This window comes from Strigops habroptila, chromosome 2, assembly GCF_004027225.2.
Source record: "Strigops habroptila isolate Jane chromosome 2, bStrHab1.2.pri, whole genome shotgun sequence".
NCBI lineage: Eukaryota > Metazoa > Chordata > Aves > Psittaciformes > Psittacidae > Strigops > Strigops habroptila.
The window spans coordinates 9,320,227-9,334,995 of NC_044278.2; the positions used below are offsets into that span (position 1 = coordinate 9,320,227).

The following is a 14,769-nucleotide window of genomic DNA, read 5'->3' on the forward strand; positions in this document are numbered from 1 at the left end:
TTGGGTCCAACAGCTTTGTCCCACTACAGATGTAGACTCGTTTCTCCATGTAACTGCATATTTCTTTTGCTTTTGGCACTTCAAGTGGGAAGAGCTGTTCTAAGGGGTTGACTGCAGCTGGGATTGCCTGTTGTCTTCTGGGCTGTAGCCTTAAGCTGCTGTGGTGTTTCTGCCCTTTTCTGCACAGCTTCTCAGCTCATCAAATGGAGGAAACTATGCAGAGCTATTTCATGCATAAACATAGAACAGTTGAAATGCTTAGACTGCTTTACTGGAGACACTGGCAAAAAGGGAAATGTGATAGGAATATGCTGCCTTTCAGGACATACTACAATGCAGATATCTCTTCTGGGGCCTCTGTTTTGGTGAGAAGGGACTCAAAAAAACCCCCCCTCATATTAATTCAAGATGTTGACTGTTTGTGGTTGGTCTGTCTGAAAACCCTACTGCTCTAGGCATGGGAGGTATTCATGGCTTGGAGTGCATTAGAACTTAAATCCCTGAAGTTGCTCAAAGTAGTTGTGCTGCCTCTGTCTCCTCCTTTCCCAAAGATACTTGAAGACTCTTTCCTCTAACTCCTTCAAAGAAGTGAATAAACGTTTAAAATGATGCCTCTTTAAAACAAAATGCTTCCATCAAGTGCGTGTAGCTGCAGAAGTCTGGGGAAGGTGTAAATCCTATTAATGACACAGGCTGCAGGAAGATACACTCGGAAGGACTGGAGAAAGAACAAAACATGTGCTTCTGAATGAGTGTTGCAGCTGCAAAGGTGCCAAGCAGCAAAGTGCATGTATTGCTGCTGTTTGGTGTGTATTTGTGGGAAGCATCAGGAGACTTCATGTTCATGAGTCACTCCAGCAGCAGCTCTGAGTCAAATCCATACATGTCAGTGTAACTCTTTGGCTGTGCCAGCACCAGGAAGGAGCAATTGGAGGCATTGTAGGATGGGAAGACTGGCTCTGGTATTAGCTTAGGGAAGAAATGAGACTTTTGGAAAACATAATGTAATCTGAAGCTTGACTGTATGGTGATAGCATTTCAGGTAAGCTGCTTTGTGGCTGAGTGGCTTCTGACAGTGTAATGGACACTAATACCATTGGTAGTCTAGGATCTTCTAAACTTAAAGCCCCATACCTGAAAATATCCTCTGTGACCGCTATTTGTTGGTTTAATTCAACTTCTATTAGAATGGCAGCTATTGAGGGCAGCACAGCCATAGAGGAGAGTAAAAGAAAACAAAGTGGAGGAACTTGCTTCTGTAACGGATGGGAAAATAATGTGTGAACATGTCTTTGATTGTGCAACAACAACAACTAAAATGAAGATTTCCCTTCCAGGTGCTTCTGTGGTGTACTTGCACCATGGAATTTGTGGGCTGGAATAGTGCTAGTCCTTGCCCTGCACATGGGAACTGATGATTACTGCAGTTTCCAAGAGTTATGTGATATTACTTGTTAAGTGTGCTGGAAGAGGAACCTCTGGGGTACAGTGAGTGGCATAGCAAGCTGAGCTACCTGCTCTACACTTCCAGGTTTTTACACACCTAATGTGTATAGTCACTGGTTTGGACGAGTTGCTGTTGTTTCCAAAGCTTTGCTAATTTTCAGGGCTCATTATTCGGTATATTGAAGGTGTTGCTTTTTCTGGGACTCAAGTCTGTTGCAGTAATCTTTTTCCAGGCAAGAAAAATTCCCACTTTCTGGAAGGAATAACCTTCTTGTTGCAGTACTATTTTTGTTTCTCTCTTCCTCCCTCAGGACGACAACTGGGGTGAGACCACGACAGCAATCACAGGCACCTCTGAGCACAGTATTTCCCAGGAGGACATTGCCCGGATCAGTAAGGATCTGGAGGACAGCGTTGGGTTGGACTGCAAACGTTACTTGGGCTTAACAGTGGCAGCTGTTCTCGGACTCCTTGTCTTCCTTACCCCCATCGCCTTCATTCTGTTACCCCAGATCCTGTGGCGGGATGATCTGGAGCCATGTGGTACTGTCTGTGAGGGACTGTTCATCTCTGTGGCATTTAAACTCCTCATTCTTCTGATTGGGACCTGGGCTCTGTTTTTCCGCCAGCCCAAGGCAGATATCCCCAGGGTGTTTGTGTTTCGGGCCCTTCTGTTGGTCCTCATCTTCCTGTTTGTCTTTTCCTACTGGCTCTTTTACGGCGTTCGCATCTTGGACTCGAAGGACACCAACTACCAGGGCATAGTGCAGTACGCCGTGTCGCTGGTGGATGCTCTGCTCTTCATTCACTACCTGGCCATTGTGCTGCTGGAGCTACGGCAGCTGCAGCCCATGTTCACTGTCAAGGTGGTTCGCTCAACGGATGGAGAGTCACGATACTACAGCTTGGGGCACTTGAGGTAGGTACAAGCCATTGAAGTCTAGTGTTGTGTATAAGTGTGGCTGTGCTGTAGCGTGAAGCATCAATTGCTTGTGAATGTGTGATACCACTGGTTGCTGAATCTTCCCCCAGAGGAATCCAAGAGCCTCTCTAAGGTTACGAAACTGAACCTCTCTTCCCCTCTGTGAGTACAGGAGGGGCTGTTCCTGCTTCAGGAGTCCTGTGCACATCTGTAAAAGAGCTGTCGACATAACTTTAGGCTGGTCAATGTGCTAAGCCTGATGAGATCTTTAAGATCCTTCTCTGGACTTCTTGACCTGTCTCCTTATTGGAGGGAAGAGGCCTCCTTGTGTAGCTCTTTGGCTGTACAGGCCTGGCACTGCTTTGAGAGCAGCCCTTCAGGCCATGCAGAGCATCACTCCTCTAGCAGCCTGACAGCAGGCCAGCCCATGTAGCTGAAGGAAGAAGTGGCCCTGTGTGAGAAAGCATTCAGCAACCTAACGTGCTGGTGGAAATATCCATTTGTCCTCACTGCCCTGTGCATCCCAAGAGTGGCTTTATAGAATGGTTTGGGTTGGAAGGGACCTTAAAGCTCATCCACTTCCAACCCCCTGCCATGGACAGGGACACCTTCCACTAGACCAGACTAGAATAAACATGCTTTGGGTTGGATCAAGCGCTGTTGTTTGGATCTTTTGTGTGTCTTTTGCACACAGTTGCCTTTTGCAGCCAGTCGAAATGCTTGTGTTCAGGTGTTTGTGCTCTGAAGCCTGTTGCTGTGACAGGCTGCCTTCAAGGGCTTAGCCACACTGTGGCATCTGAAAGCTGCTTCCAGTGACTGGGGACTCTTCTACTGTCTCCTAAGCTCTTCAGTTTTGTGTTGGCTTGAGGGAAATAGCATTTAGTCCTGCTGAAGCAGTTGCCTTTATACAGCCAAAATCTCCCAACAGTTCAGGCATTTATGAATAATACTTTCAATGAGTACTGGGGCATATATAGGTGCCTTTTTTTTGGCAGCTCTGTGCTTCTGGTTTGGTTTTGTAGTGTGATGCTCTTTTTGCCATAGGTATGGATTGGTTTGCTGGGTCAGATGTATCTGGGAACTGTGCAATGTCTGTAGGTATGATGCATGCTTGCTTCCACCTTCCTGCTGGGGTTAATGCTTCCCTCAGCAAGGCTACAAGAAAGGACAGATGTCTCAATCTCCTTAGTTCCTTAGAAATCTCTTGGTTCCTGTGCAGCCGAGCTCCGAAGATGATGCCCCAGACTGCATGTGCACTTAAACATCTGTTCTCTTTATCCTGTCCAGACCCCTATGGCATGTGTATCTGTTGCAGATGGAGAGATTAGTGTCTGCTGGTTTAATTGGATGTACGCATGGTCTCCTGCAGCTATTAGCTTAGCAATGGAATTGCTTTGAAGCAGATTTAGTGGTTGAAGCTCAAGGTTGGGAGTTGACTCCTGGATGTTGTTTCTGGCTTAATAGAAGAACTCAAAGCCTTTTGGGTGAACTTAAGTGTGGACTCTGCTGTATTTTCCTCCTCTGTAAAATATGAAGAAGAGTCCCTCTTCTGTAATGGAAGTGTTCCCATTGACTTAATGAAAGGTCACCTTCGGGGTTTAAAATAATGAACTGATTTCTCTTGGTTTTCTTGTGAAACCTTTGATTTATTAAACTTGAAGTTAAAAATTCCTCTGTGATTAAGTGACACTTCCAGCATAACCTTTAAGACTAGGGACATGGAGAGATAACTACCAGAGTTCCCCTGTGCCACAGCTTTGTGCCTTGAGGTGTGCCAGGGCAGTTCTCATAAGTGAATTCTGCACAGGAAGTTCAGTATATGTATACATATATATATACACACACATATATGTATGTATCTGTATATACACAACACTGTGCAGGTTTGGTTTGAGAGAGTTTGCTGGTTGCTTGGTGGTAGATTGTGGGTTTGTGTTCAGAGGAATGAAGAGGCTATGCATCTGCATGCCTGGCTTGCCACTGGAGGCAAAGAATTTGCTCGAGAACCAGGGCCTAAATATTTGATAGCATGTGTGTTAGAAACTGTGTTCTCTCCACTTCTCTTTGCAGCACGGTTTGGGAATGCCTTGGGTGATGTGAGGGCAGTGAGGAGTTGTAAGATCTAGGGTGGAATCACACATGTGAAAATTAATAACTTCTCATTTGTTGGCAAGCTGGTTGCAATTTTATTTGGCATATTGAATCCACACCATGCAGCATGTAGATGCTTCAGTGTCTTGTGCTACAGGAGAGTCTTGTCAAGTGGGTCTAGTAATGGTAAAGTAGTGTTGCTTTTCCTTTAGCTTCTCACAGATGAGGATAAAGTATATTGACACGTGTTTTGAAGCCTGTGCATCTTTCCATCTTTACTAATGTAAAGGTAAAACTGTAGGTCTCATCAGTAGCCCAATGTCTCCCCACAAAGGGACAGTTCATTCTCTCTCTCTGTCTTTCTACAAGCAACAGAGTTACTGGGGGAATTAGGGAACTTTGGAACATCTTTGCAGTGTAATATTGCCAGGTTTCCATAAAAGTATTGACCTGCTTGTCAGTGACATGTCAGTGCAGGTGACAAGGGGCTGCATTTTGGCTCTGGTTGGCTCTCTGGCTGAGGCATGGGGCTGGAGTGGGAGGTCTGCTGATGGGAGGCATGCAGGGACGGTTTGGATTAGTCAGGAAGGCTGGAGAAGCAGCCTTGTGGGTGTGCTGGAGAGGTGGGGGTAGCTATGGCAGACTATGCATATACTACTTGTTGCTGCCTCTGGCCTCTCCATTTGCCACCATGCATGCTTGCCTCACCCCTACGCTTTTAAAGGGGTCTTAGACAGGTTTGTGGGCTGTCACCTGGCAGGAGGAAGCATGCTTTAACAGGTATAGCAATCTGTCTGCCTCCTGAAACCACAACCTCAGTCCAGCCTTTTGTCCCCTTTATGCTCCCAGGTATCTCAAAGTTTTCCTCCCTGCCTGTCTTGTGGAGTTCATCTTCCTCAACAGTCCAGTGTGCTCCAGAGAAGCTGGTGGTGAGGAGGCTCTTGTGGCATCTTACCTTGTCAGCGTTGCTTCTTGGAGTAGCTCTGGATTTTCCACAGGAAAATTGCTGATCTTGACCCCTTTAATCCAAGGTAGAAGCTTTCAAATTCTAGGTCTTTTCTGATGAGGCAGAGGGAGCTAAGTAAGTATGAGCACAACAGGCTTTCTAGGGGAGAAGGGAAGAAAACAATAGCTCCGCCACCCTTCTGGAAACCCATGTTTTTGCCAGGCAGGGTGCAGACAGGATTTTCCACCCTCCCTGGCTCCAAACCCAGTAAAGAAGCTGAAAATGCTGAGTTAGGTATTCCACTCCACCCCCGAGGGCCCTAGGTCCAGGAGGGTAAGCACATTTGGAAATAGCTCCCCAAATTCATATTATAATCAACCTTTTAATAGGCTGCCTTCGTCCCACCCCCAGCACTTTGGCTGTAACTCTTTATCTGGGAGACTTGAACTGCCAAAAAGAGCATTCCCTTTGGCATCCATTCAGGAGCTGGAAGGGGGAGGTAAAAATTACGTTGGAGTCCCAGTGAATGTGGTGCCAAGTCTCAGCTCGCTGCTGCTGCTGGCAGGAAGGCTTGCCATGCAGAGGGAATGCTGTATGGTGGTACATGCGTGAAGAGCAGGGAACAGAGGAGATGCCAGAAGAGCCAAGCCTGGAAAAAGCACGAGGTTGGGTGGGAATTCTGGCGAGGCTTTTGAAAGCACCAGCAAAGGGAAACAAAGTTGGGGGAGAGCAACAGTGTGTGACTTTTCAGTTGAAAGGCTGATAGTTTTGTGAGCTGAGGCTTGGTCTTGCAGCTGAGGCTTTGGTTTGCTCCTATGGACAGAGACACTGGTGGCAGCTGTCATCTACAGTTCAGTACCTTCTGGATGGCTCAGAAACTAGGTAGGAAGGATCTTGATGGAGAAAACCCTCCTTTTGTGTAGTATTCCCTTCCTCTCCAGTAACTATTCTTTCCTTACCCTAGAGCTTTGCTAGTCTAGACAACTCAGTATGAATGGCTTCAAACACATATGGTAATTACTGATCTTGCACATAGGCTGAATGTTGGGCTCCAGCATAGGCTTGGTTTTCTGATGTTAGAAATGCCTGAGACTGGGTCTTTCTCCCTTTAGCTCCTCCTTGCAGTAGGGATATGAGGAGCAGGGTCATAATAGTTCATCATGTGTTGGGCTCTATGAAGTACTGAGAGCTTCAGTCTGCTTTTCTGCCCTTCCTGGCATGGGCTTGCCTTTATGAACCAGCTGGCTGGGGAGCTAGTGGGGAGGCCTCTATATGCCTTTGGAATCAGGGTACAGCTTCCACAGATGGGTGTGAGCTGGTTGATGTTCTCTGACAGGGAATGGCATGGTGGAAGCTGATGCTGCTTTTGGCCCATCTGCTTTGGGTTGGCAGCCTTGTATCTATTGAATCTGTGGGTTATAAAACATAACATATATAATATAAGTCTGCTGCTTATAAAACTAGGCTGTCAGTATTTACTGATCTAGTCTGATGAGCTCTCGTCTGTGTCCCTGTGTTCCCTAGTGAGGGAGTGCAGAGAGGACTAAAGAGCAGGAATAAACTGCTTCATACTCCAGCCTGCCTTTGTAGGTCTTGCACATCTGACCTTGCAACAACGAGGTGTTGCTCAAATCTGTTTTCCCTTTTCAAGGGTGAAATGTTTATAATGAACAACACCCGGTCAGCATTTGAACTGTACAGAGCACTCTTGCCTGGAGTTGTGTCAACACTTAAGGTTATGCTGTCCTAAAATCTCCCTACCCCTCAAGAGGAAAGCTTCCACGGCATATAAACACCTTTGGTTCTATTTCTAGCATAGCTTAACCATGGGTTTAGGATGTTGGATCTCTTGAGACAAGAGCTGCTGAAATCTTGCTGGTTTGTGGCAAAGGAACTTCATAATGTGTGTCCAACTGGTTGTTCATAGTGTGACTGACCCCATACATGGGCTTTTCTGTGTCCAGTCAGGCTGCAGAACAAGCATCGGTGCACGCTAGTGCAGTGCTGTACCTGCCCAGCTAACTCCTGCTGGAGGCACCCTGGGCTTGTGTGCTCTTCCTCTACCCTGTGTGCAGTTTGCTTGGTCTGTGTTCCCAGGGATTAGAAGAGTTACACTGATCCCCCTTTCTCCTTGGGGTTTTGTCAGCTCTCACTATCTTCCATAGTGACAAACATTGTCATGAAGGAGATTGAGCTGATGAGTTTTTATCCTGTTTTGTAGCAAAACTTCTTATTAACTTTCCTGCTGCCTTGATTACAGGAGCTTCTAGAACAGCGTGTTCCACAGACTTTGCAGACTGTGTGAAATCAGCCTTGTTCCTGAATGCATTTTCTCTGTACAAGGCACCCTGATGAGCATTTGTGTGAGTGTCCCCTACCCCTGCCCATCACCAGACCTGATGAGCACCAGCATTGAATAGCCTCTCCTCCCAAGAAGTTCTGGGATAGGCAGCTAAATGGGTGTTAACTGCATCTGCAAGTGTGAATGAAGCTGAAGAAACTGGGTGGTCTGCTCCAGAGCAGCTTCTTTAGCACTGAGAGGTGTCAGACTGATGACCTCCAACCAATGTCTTTCCAGCAGCACTTTGCATAACTGGGTGTTTACAACCTCCTTTTTGCAACTCATCATCTCCGTGCTGCTTCTCCGTGCTCCCATTCCTGAGTGTGCAGAACTCTCTGTCCACAGTTGTGTGCCAAAGGCAGCTGAGTATTAGCACCCTGCAAATGCCCCATGCTGTGGAGTAGGGAAGGAAGGTCTGACCTGGGGCTGAACTGATGATGACTTGATGGGAAAAGACTTCCAACCACATTCCTACTCACAGGCCATTCCTTTCCCCCCTCCTGCCCTGTCTCTTCCAGGAGGATGGTGCTGCAGAGAGCAGTTCACCTGATTGCTCTTGCCGTGAGGGTACCCATGGAATTGCAGAAGGGAATTTTCCAGTAGCCTCTGAAAAAACCATGTGTGCTGTTCCCTGTTGAGTAGGGGGCATTCTCCTTTGATACTCCAGATGAGTTATGGGAATGGTGTCTTGTTCTGGTTTACAAGGGTCTGTTTGATGGTGCAGGAGGGCTGTTTCCAACAGAGTTCAGCTTAGGTCTTCTTAACTTGGGTCAGAGCAGCACGTCATTAAGAGGATGATTGTTTGTGACAGTAGCGAGCAGCAGACTCCAGAGTGATTTTTGACTCCTTGTTTGATCTTGATCTTTGATCACCCCCTTGTGCACATACCACCTCTCCATTCCTTTCCACCGTGGAGTTAAGTGCACTGGAGCACAGCCCAGATCCTGGTTGTATTGTGCTCCTGCAGATGCACCAGGCAGCAGTGGTGAGTGGCACAGGGTGATTGTTATACCCTGGAGCAGTCTCACATTTTTGGCATACTTAATACTAACAAGTTTACAAGCCTTTATGTAAGTGAAGGGCCTGCTGTCAATTATTAATCCCTCTTACTAGTACGGTATTACTTGCTCCCTGATGGGGAGCTCTGCTAGGCTCCATCCTTCTGAAAGAGATGGTGTGGAGGAAATGCCATTGGTTTCCTCTGCAGGGATTTCCCTTCTTGTTGGTTTGTCTTTCAAAATCACTGCTGCCCAGAAGTACAAGAGCAGCATGTGCTCCAGCATACCCTGTACTTAAGGAGTTGGTCATGTAATTCCTTTCCTCCTGCTGTCAGTGCCTTCCAAAGCGCCCGTGTGTACCACCCACAGACACAGATGGTCTCTCTAAAGCTGCTGAACAAATTCTGTGGCCATGAAGATACTTTTATCTTCAAATGCTGGGCGGGGAAAAGTAAAAATCCACCCCCTCAACCTTTGACATCTGTTTCTTGTGGTGAATGATGAAATCCAAGTATTCTGCAAAGGAGTGAAGCGAGCTGTGTGCCCCTTGGGGGAGAGGAGGAGGCTCGCTTTATGGCAGAAGTGCAAGAAATTGTGATTTTACAGTTCTCATACAGCACAACTAAGTCATGGCCAAGAAAACTGGAAGCTAATTCCTGACCCTACCCTGAAGGAATAAGAAAGAGTTGATAGGGAGATGGGTAGTAGTAAAAGAGGGGGTTTTGGTTAGGTGTGTCCCCCCAGAAAAACTGAGGGCATTCTTTTCACTTTTGACTCCACCTCCAGCATTCACTCCCCTTGAATGAACCTCTGTGCTTAAATTCCCCTTATGTAGTTTAGGCCAAGTGGACAGTTTGGGGAGAGCTATTCCCCATCTGACAGCAGAACAGGCTCTTGGCACAGCAGGAAGGACCTTAGCTGAGGTTTCTGGGCTGCCAACTCCAGCTTATGCTCCCAAAGTCCTGGTGGAGGGTCATCTGCATCCTTGTTGGGGCTGGACTTTTGATGCTCAGCTTGGAACCGTGAACCATGTCCCTGTGTTGTTAGCAGGGTTGCTGGATGCTGGCTATGGAATGAGATGGCTCTTGTGCAAAGCTTGCTGGAGTGGAGGATGCTCTGTGGTGGAGGGATGCTGTGCAGGGAGGGCTGGACTGTTGAGAGGGATGTTCCTCTGTGTGCAAAGATCTGCTAGTGTGTAGCATTGATTCTGCCTCTTCAGGCCTGTCCATGTAGGCTCACAAGGAAATAATGCTCTGAGATGTTGTGAGAGAGATCCTAGAAGAGGCTAAAGCTGCTGTCGAAGCAAGAGCTGGATACTGATGTTTCATGGCAGCAACAGCTAAATGGAAAGTCCTGTTACAGCACTGAAGTTCTGCCAGGAGAAGCTTTTGACACTTTGTTTCTGTTGTTTCCTTGGAATTGAAGTTGCATTCCTTTAGCTTTCACCTAAAAAACCCCCACAACACCCAACAAAAAACCACCACCCCACCCTTAGTTACTTCATAACTATTAATGTGACTTGAAGAATTCCTTGTCTAAAGACTCTGGCCTTATTTGATGCACGGTCAGGTTATAAATTACCTTGTGAAAATGCAAACTTCTCACAGACTTCTTGCCGTACCTGCCAGTTCCTGCATTTTGATTTCTTTTTCCTTTTGAGGCTTAGACTAATCAGAGGCATGGCATACATATGTGTTGGGAGAGGAAATGCATTGCTGTCATGGACTGTGCAACTCCCAGGGCCTGGAAGTGGTAATCCAGCTGGATATTCCTGGCTGCTGCAAGGTTCCTAGGTGCTGGAGAAGGGGTACAAGTTTGAGTTGGAGGCTAATGGGTGCCCTGTAGCTCAGGGCTTGGGGGAGTCTGGTATTTCATCCCTTACATGGTTGCAGTAGGGCCTGTTTCACTCCTGCATGCAGGGTAAGCTCTTACTTGCTCCCAGTTGCTGTATTCACAAGGTAAAGCACACCCTGGTGTTGTCCTGTCCCCTCCGACTTGTTTGAAACTCCTTAAATCCTAAATATAACCTCACCTTTTGAAGCCTCCCTCATAAATACTCAGTACACCCTCAATTATATAAATGTATGATCATAGTTTCATGTCACTTCTTAAACTAATGCTGCTGAAAAATATCCATCCTGTCAACAGTCTGATCCTTCCTTATCCTCCCTTACCCCCCTCAGAGAAGTCGTGTCTGGTTGCACAGGGACCTGAATGGCAGAACTGGTAATTTATATCTATTATCTAGGTAGCTTTGTAGTTTGTGTGTGTATCTTTCTTCTTGGATTATTTAGCCCACCTCGATTTCTGCTGTCTTTTTAACTGTCCTTCTGGTGCTTAAGGATTACAGAGGCTTCTGGTGGCAGAAGAAAGGTGAGATGGGGCAGAGGGAAAGAGGCAGGACAGCATCCTCTCATGGCAGTGATGGTTCCACTGAAAGCAGTCGTGCTGCTGCCTGCATGAGGAGATAGATTGTGCATTGCAATGCAGGAGCACTCCTTGATGGTGCATGTTTCTCTGTCTGCTAAATTGTGCTCCTCTGCTGGGCTTGAGGATAGCAGAGCCTCACGTCCTTGCTTCTCCTGTCCCCAGCAGGCCTATAGGGGACCAGCTGTGGCCCAAGCGTGAGGGACATCTCATGCCCCAGGTCATGTACCTTAAGGTGCAGAGCTGGACACAGCATACCATTGTGGATGGCAGCTTATTGCTGTGGGCTTGGTGTAGAGTCATATCTCTGTGACAGTTCTGTGTCCCCAACATAAGGAGGAGATGAAGCTGTTGGAGCAAGTCCAGAGGAGGCCATGAGGATGATCAGGGGCTGGAGCACCTCCTGTCTGAAGACAGGCTGAGAAAGTTGGGGCTGTTCAGCCTGGAGAAGAGAAGCTGCGTGGAGGCCTCAGAGCAGCTTCCAGTGTCTGAAGGGGGCTACAAGGATGCTGGAGAAGGACTCTTCATCAGGGACTGTAGCAATAGGACAGGGGATGATGGGTTCAAACTGAAACAGGGGAAGTTCAGGTTAGATATAAGGAAAGAAATTCTTCACTGGGAGAGTAGTGAGACACTGGCACAGGCTGCCCAAGGAAGTTGTGAATGCTCTATCCCTGGCAGTGTTCATGCAGGTCTCCTTCCACAGGGCTCTTCGGCCTCAATAGTCTGCTCTGCTGTGGAGATGTTAGCTCTAAGATCGACTGCAGCAGTATCCCTGACTCTCTCAAATTGGTCCCAGGTCTGTGTTGAGTTGGTGCAGACAAATGGAGCCTGCTTGGGCTGTTGGTGACTGGGTGCAACACTCATAGATGCCCCAGGAAACCATCTTGCCCCTGCTTTGTCAGCACTCATGTGTGATGGTGTGCCTGTATCCACCGTGCTGTGCAGGTTCGTGGGGACAGCTCGACATCAGCTTCTTCCCATCATCTTTTCATTTAAGCTGCCTCCTTTGTGCTCTTCTCTCACTGCCTTTCTTCCCAACCTGCCAATTTGCTCAATAGATGAAGGAAGCCTTTCACAGCTTTGGTTTTGCTTCAACGTGAGCAGATGGTAGTTGTTTAGTTGGGGTTTTTTTTATTTTCTCCTAAATAAACAAGTTAGTATACTCACTAGGTCCCATTTCTGAGCTCTAGGTTGTGGATCCAGTAGCTGCTGCTTTCCAGATCCAATTCAGCTACTCCTGGCTCCTGAGGGTGCTGGGTTGGGCTTGTGGTGTGGATGTCTGGCCAGACACTGGTTTGGTTCACTGTGGGTGTCTGGGACATGGCAGATACGTGGCTCCTTTGCTCTCATCTTTCTTCCCTGCACTGCAGCAGACCCTGGGGCAGGGAGGTGCTGTTAGCAAGGACTCGCTTTCTGCTTGATGAGAAGGTTTGAATGTGTGATATATGATCAAAGGGAAGTGGATGTCTTTAGTTTGAGAGCTGTTGGGACATCTGCATGTGGTTATTGGTGTCTGAGAAACTGGTTGAAATCCAGCCCAGGCTGTTAGTGCCTGAAAGCTGCTGTTGTCCACTGGCTAATCCATGAGCTGTACTGTTTGGATTTAGTGGGTCTGCTGAGTATCTGCATGGTAAGTGCTTGAAAACAGCTCCCACACACAGTGTCCCTCTTGGAGAGGTGGTCTTGGTGTAGGAGGATGCTAGTGGTTTGCTGTTGGCATCCTCAGCCTTCTGGGGAGAGGTTTGTCATGCCTCATGTCCCAGCTTTCACAAGCTGCTCTTTCAGATGCAGCCCCTGAAGCTGCCCTTGTTGTGTGCTCATGTACCCATCCCAGTGGCTGGGCTGAAGTAATCAGTGCAACGTACCTTTGCCACATGCTAACAAACTCCCCTTTGCTGTTCCATGAGGGGCCTAAAGAACAGCCTTCCTGGTTACCTAGGCTGACCCACTGCAGTAAGGCATCCTAGAGTTGCATACAGTGACCCTGGGAAGAAGCTAAGGCTCAGCACGAGCTTAAGTCTTTCCTTTCTTGTGAAAAGAATCCCCTGCCTCCCATGGGAAGCTCTTCTGGTGTTCTGACACCTCCATTGCTTCTAAAACTCACGTTAAGCTTTTGCAGCTTATTTCTTACCTCATTTTCTATCTGTTGAATATGATGTCAGGGGTAGTAACAAGTGCCCTTGTGATCTTTGCTTCCCTTGGCACTGTGTACTGTGAAATGAGATGTTCGCTGTGTTCCTGAGGAAGTGTGGTGCTGTCACAATATCTGACCTCAACGCAGTGACTGTCTTTTCCTGGTAAACCATATTATTTAACCTTTTGGATCACTTTGAGAGGATTATGTTCTCCTCCTCTTCCTCCTCACTATATATTGCCATTAATATCTTAGGTTTTTGTCCTAGCTAATTATACTAGCTGCCACTTTCAGCTGTGGGAAGTGGAGGCGAGGGCAGTGTGGCTGTTGAGAAAGCATTCATCAGCATTTGAAGTTGTACCAATAAAGGTGCTGGGACCCTAAAGACCAGTTAATTTATTGAACTATCAGGCTGGGAAGTTTCTCAGAAGGGGAATTGCAATGGGAGCATCCCTGTGGGTTTACTGGGGTTTTATAACTGCTTGCTGAAACTTAGCTCTCTGTACTTCTGTAGCAGCATCTTCTTAGTACTGGCCTGGGAATACTTTTATAGGGTTCTTCAGGGAAACTTAAATAAGTAGCTTGTTTGGGTTATATGATATAAAGGAGTGGATTTTTTCCCTCCCCACACTGAAGCTTGGTCATACCCTCCTGGAAAATCCTCTCTTTTTCAAAGCCCCTATTTCCATACTCTGAGCTTATCTTCCATATAAAAAGTTTTGAACATAATGGCAACATTAATGATAGACTGGCAGGGGCTGTTTTCCTTTCACCTGTATTGGAGGGTTTTGGCTAGGCTGCTGTTGAGGAAAACAAACCAACCCCAACCTGAAAATGAATTCTAGTTCTCTTCCTTTCATTCAGAAAACCTATATGTTGAAATCCCTCCTGTATCAGCAGTGGACTACAACATTCATGTGACAGTTCAGATGTCCAGGGTTGGGGATGGATGGGGGCACACTTCAATTCCTGTTCTTTCATTTTACTGCTCTGAGGTTTCCTTCCCTTCCCCAGGAAAGGTTTGACCTTGCAAATTCTCTTCCCAGGCTGACCAAATGCCAGAAGTCAGGTATCTAAAACAAACTCTCTGCATCCTGGTCACCTGGTGCCTGTTGCAGAGAGGGTGAGGATTGTGCTTCCCTGCCCTGAAGCTGAGCAGAGACTTCGGTTGTGGTTGTCTGACAAGAAAATGTGGTTTTCCTGTTCCTAGGGGCTGCGGCCTTGTTCTCTTCACCCTACCTACCTGAAATGCTGTTGTTATGACACTCAAAAGGCATTTTTCTCCTTTGCTTGTTTGGCCACAGCTGCTGAAGGAGTTCCTTGTCTTGGCATCTCTGCTGAGATCTGACTCCGGCTCTGTTTACTGGAGAGGACAAAACTGTAGCTAAGGCATTGGTGCTACTGCCAGCACTGCAAAGCTCTTCTATGTGACCTCTGTCCTCTCAGGAGCTTTGCTCCAAG

The 14,769-nt window shown here is 47.1% G+C and overlaps 1 protein-coding gene across 4 annotated transcripts in view; it reads left to right on the forward strand.

Annotated features, from left to right (window-relative positions):
* The window catches only part of VANGL1 (VANGL planar cell polarity protein 1), a 44,440-nt gene that overhangs the window by 12,114 nt on the left and 17,557 nt on the right, over positions 1 to 14,769 (forward strand). For all 4 annotated transcript variants that reach the window (XR_003989399.1, XM_030471773.1, XM_030471771.1 and 1 more), the window contains exon 4: positions 1,758 to 2,365. Coding sequence is in view for 3 of the 4 variants with exons in the window: in XM_030471773.1 (XP_030327633.1) it covers positions 1,758 to 2,365 (608 nt within the window). In the remaining variant the exon portion in view is untranslated. The remainder of the gene's footprint in view (positions 1 to 1,757; positions 2,366 to 14,769) is intronic.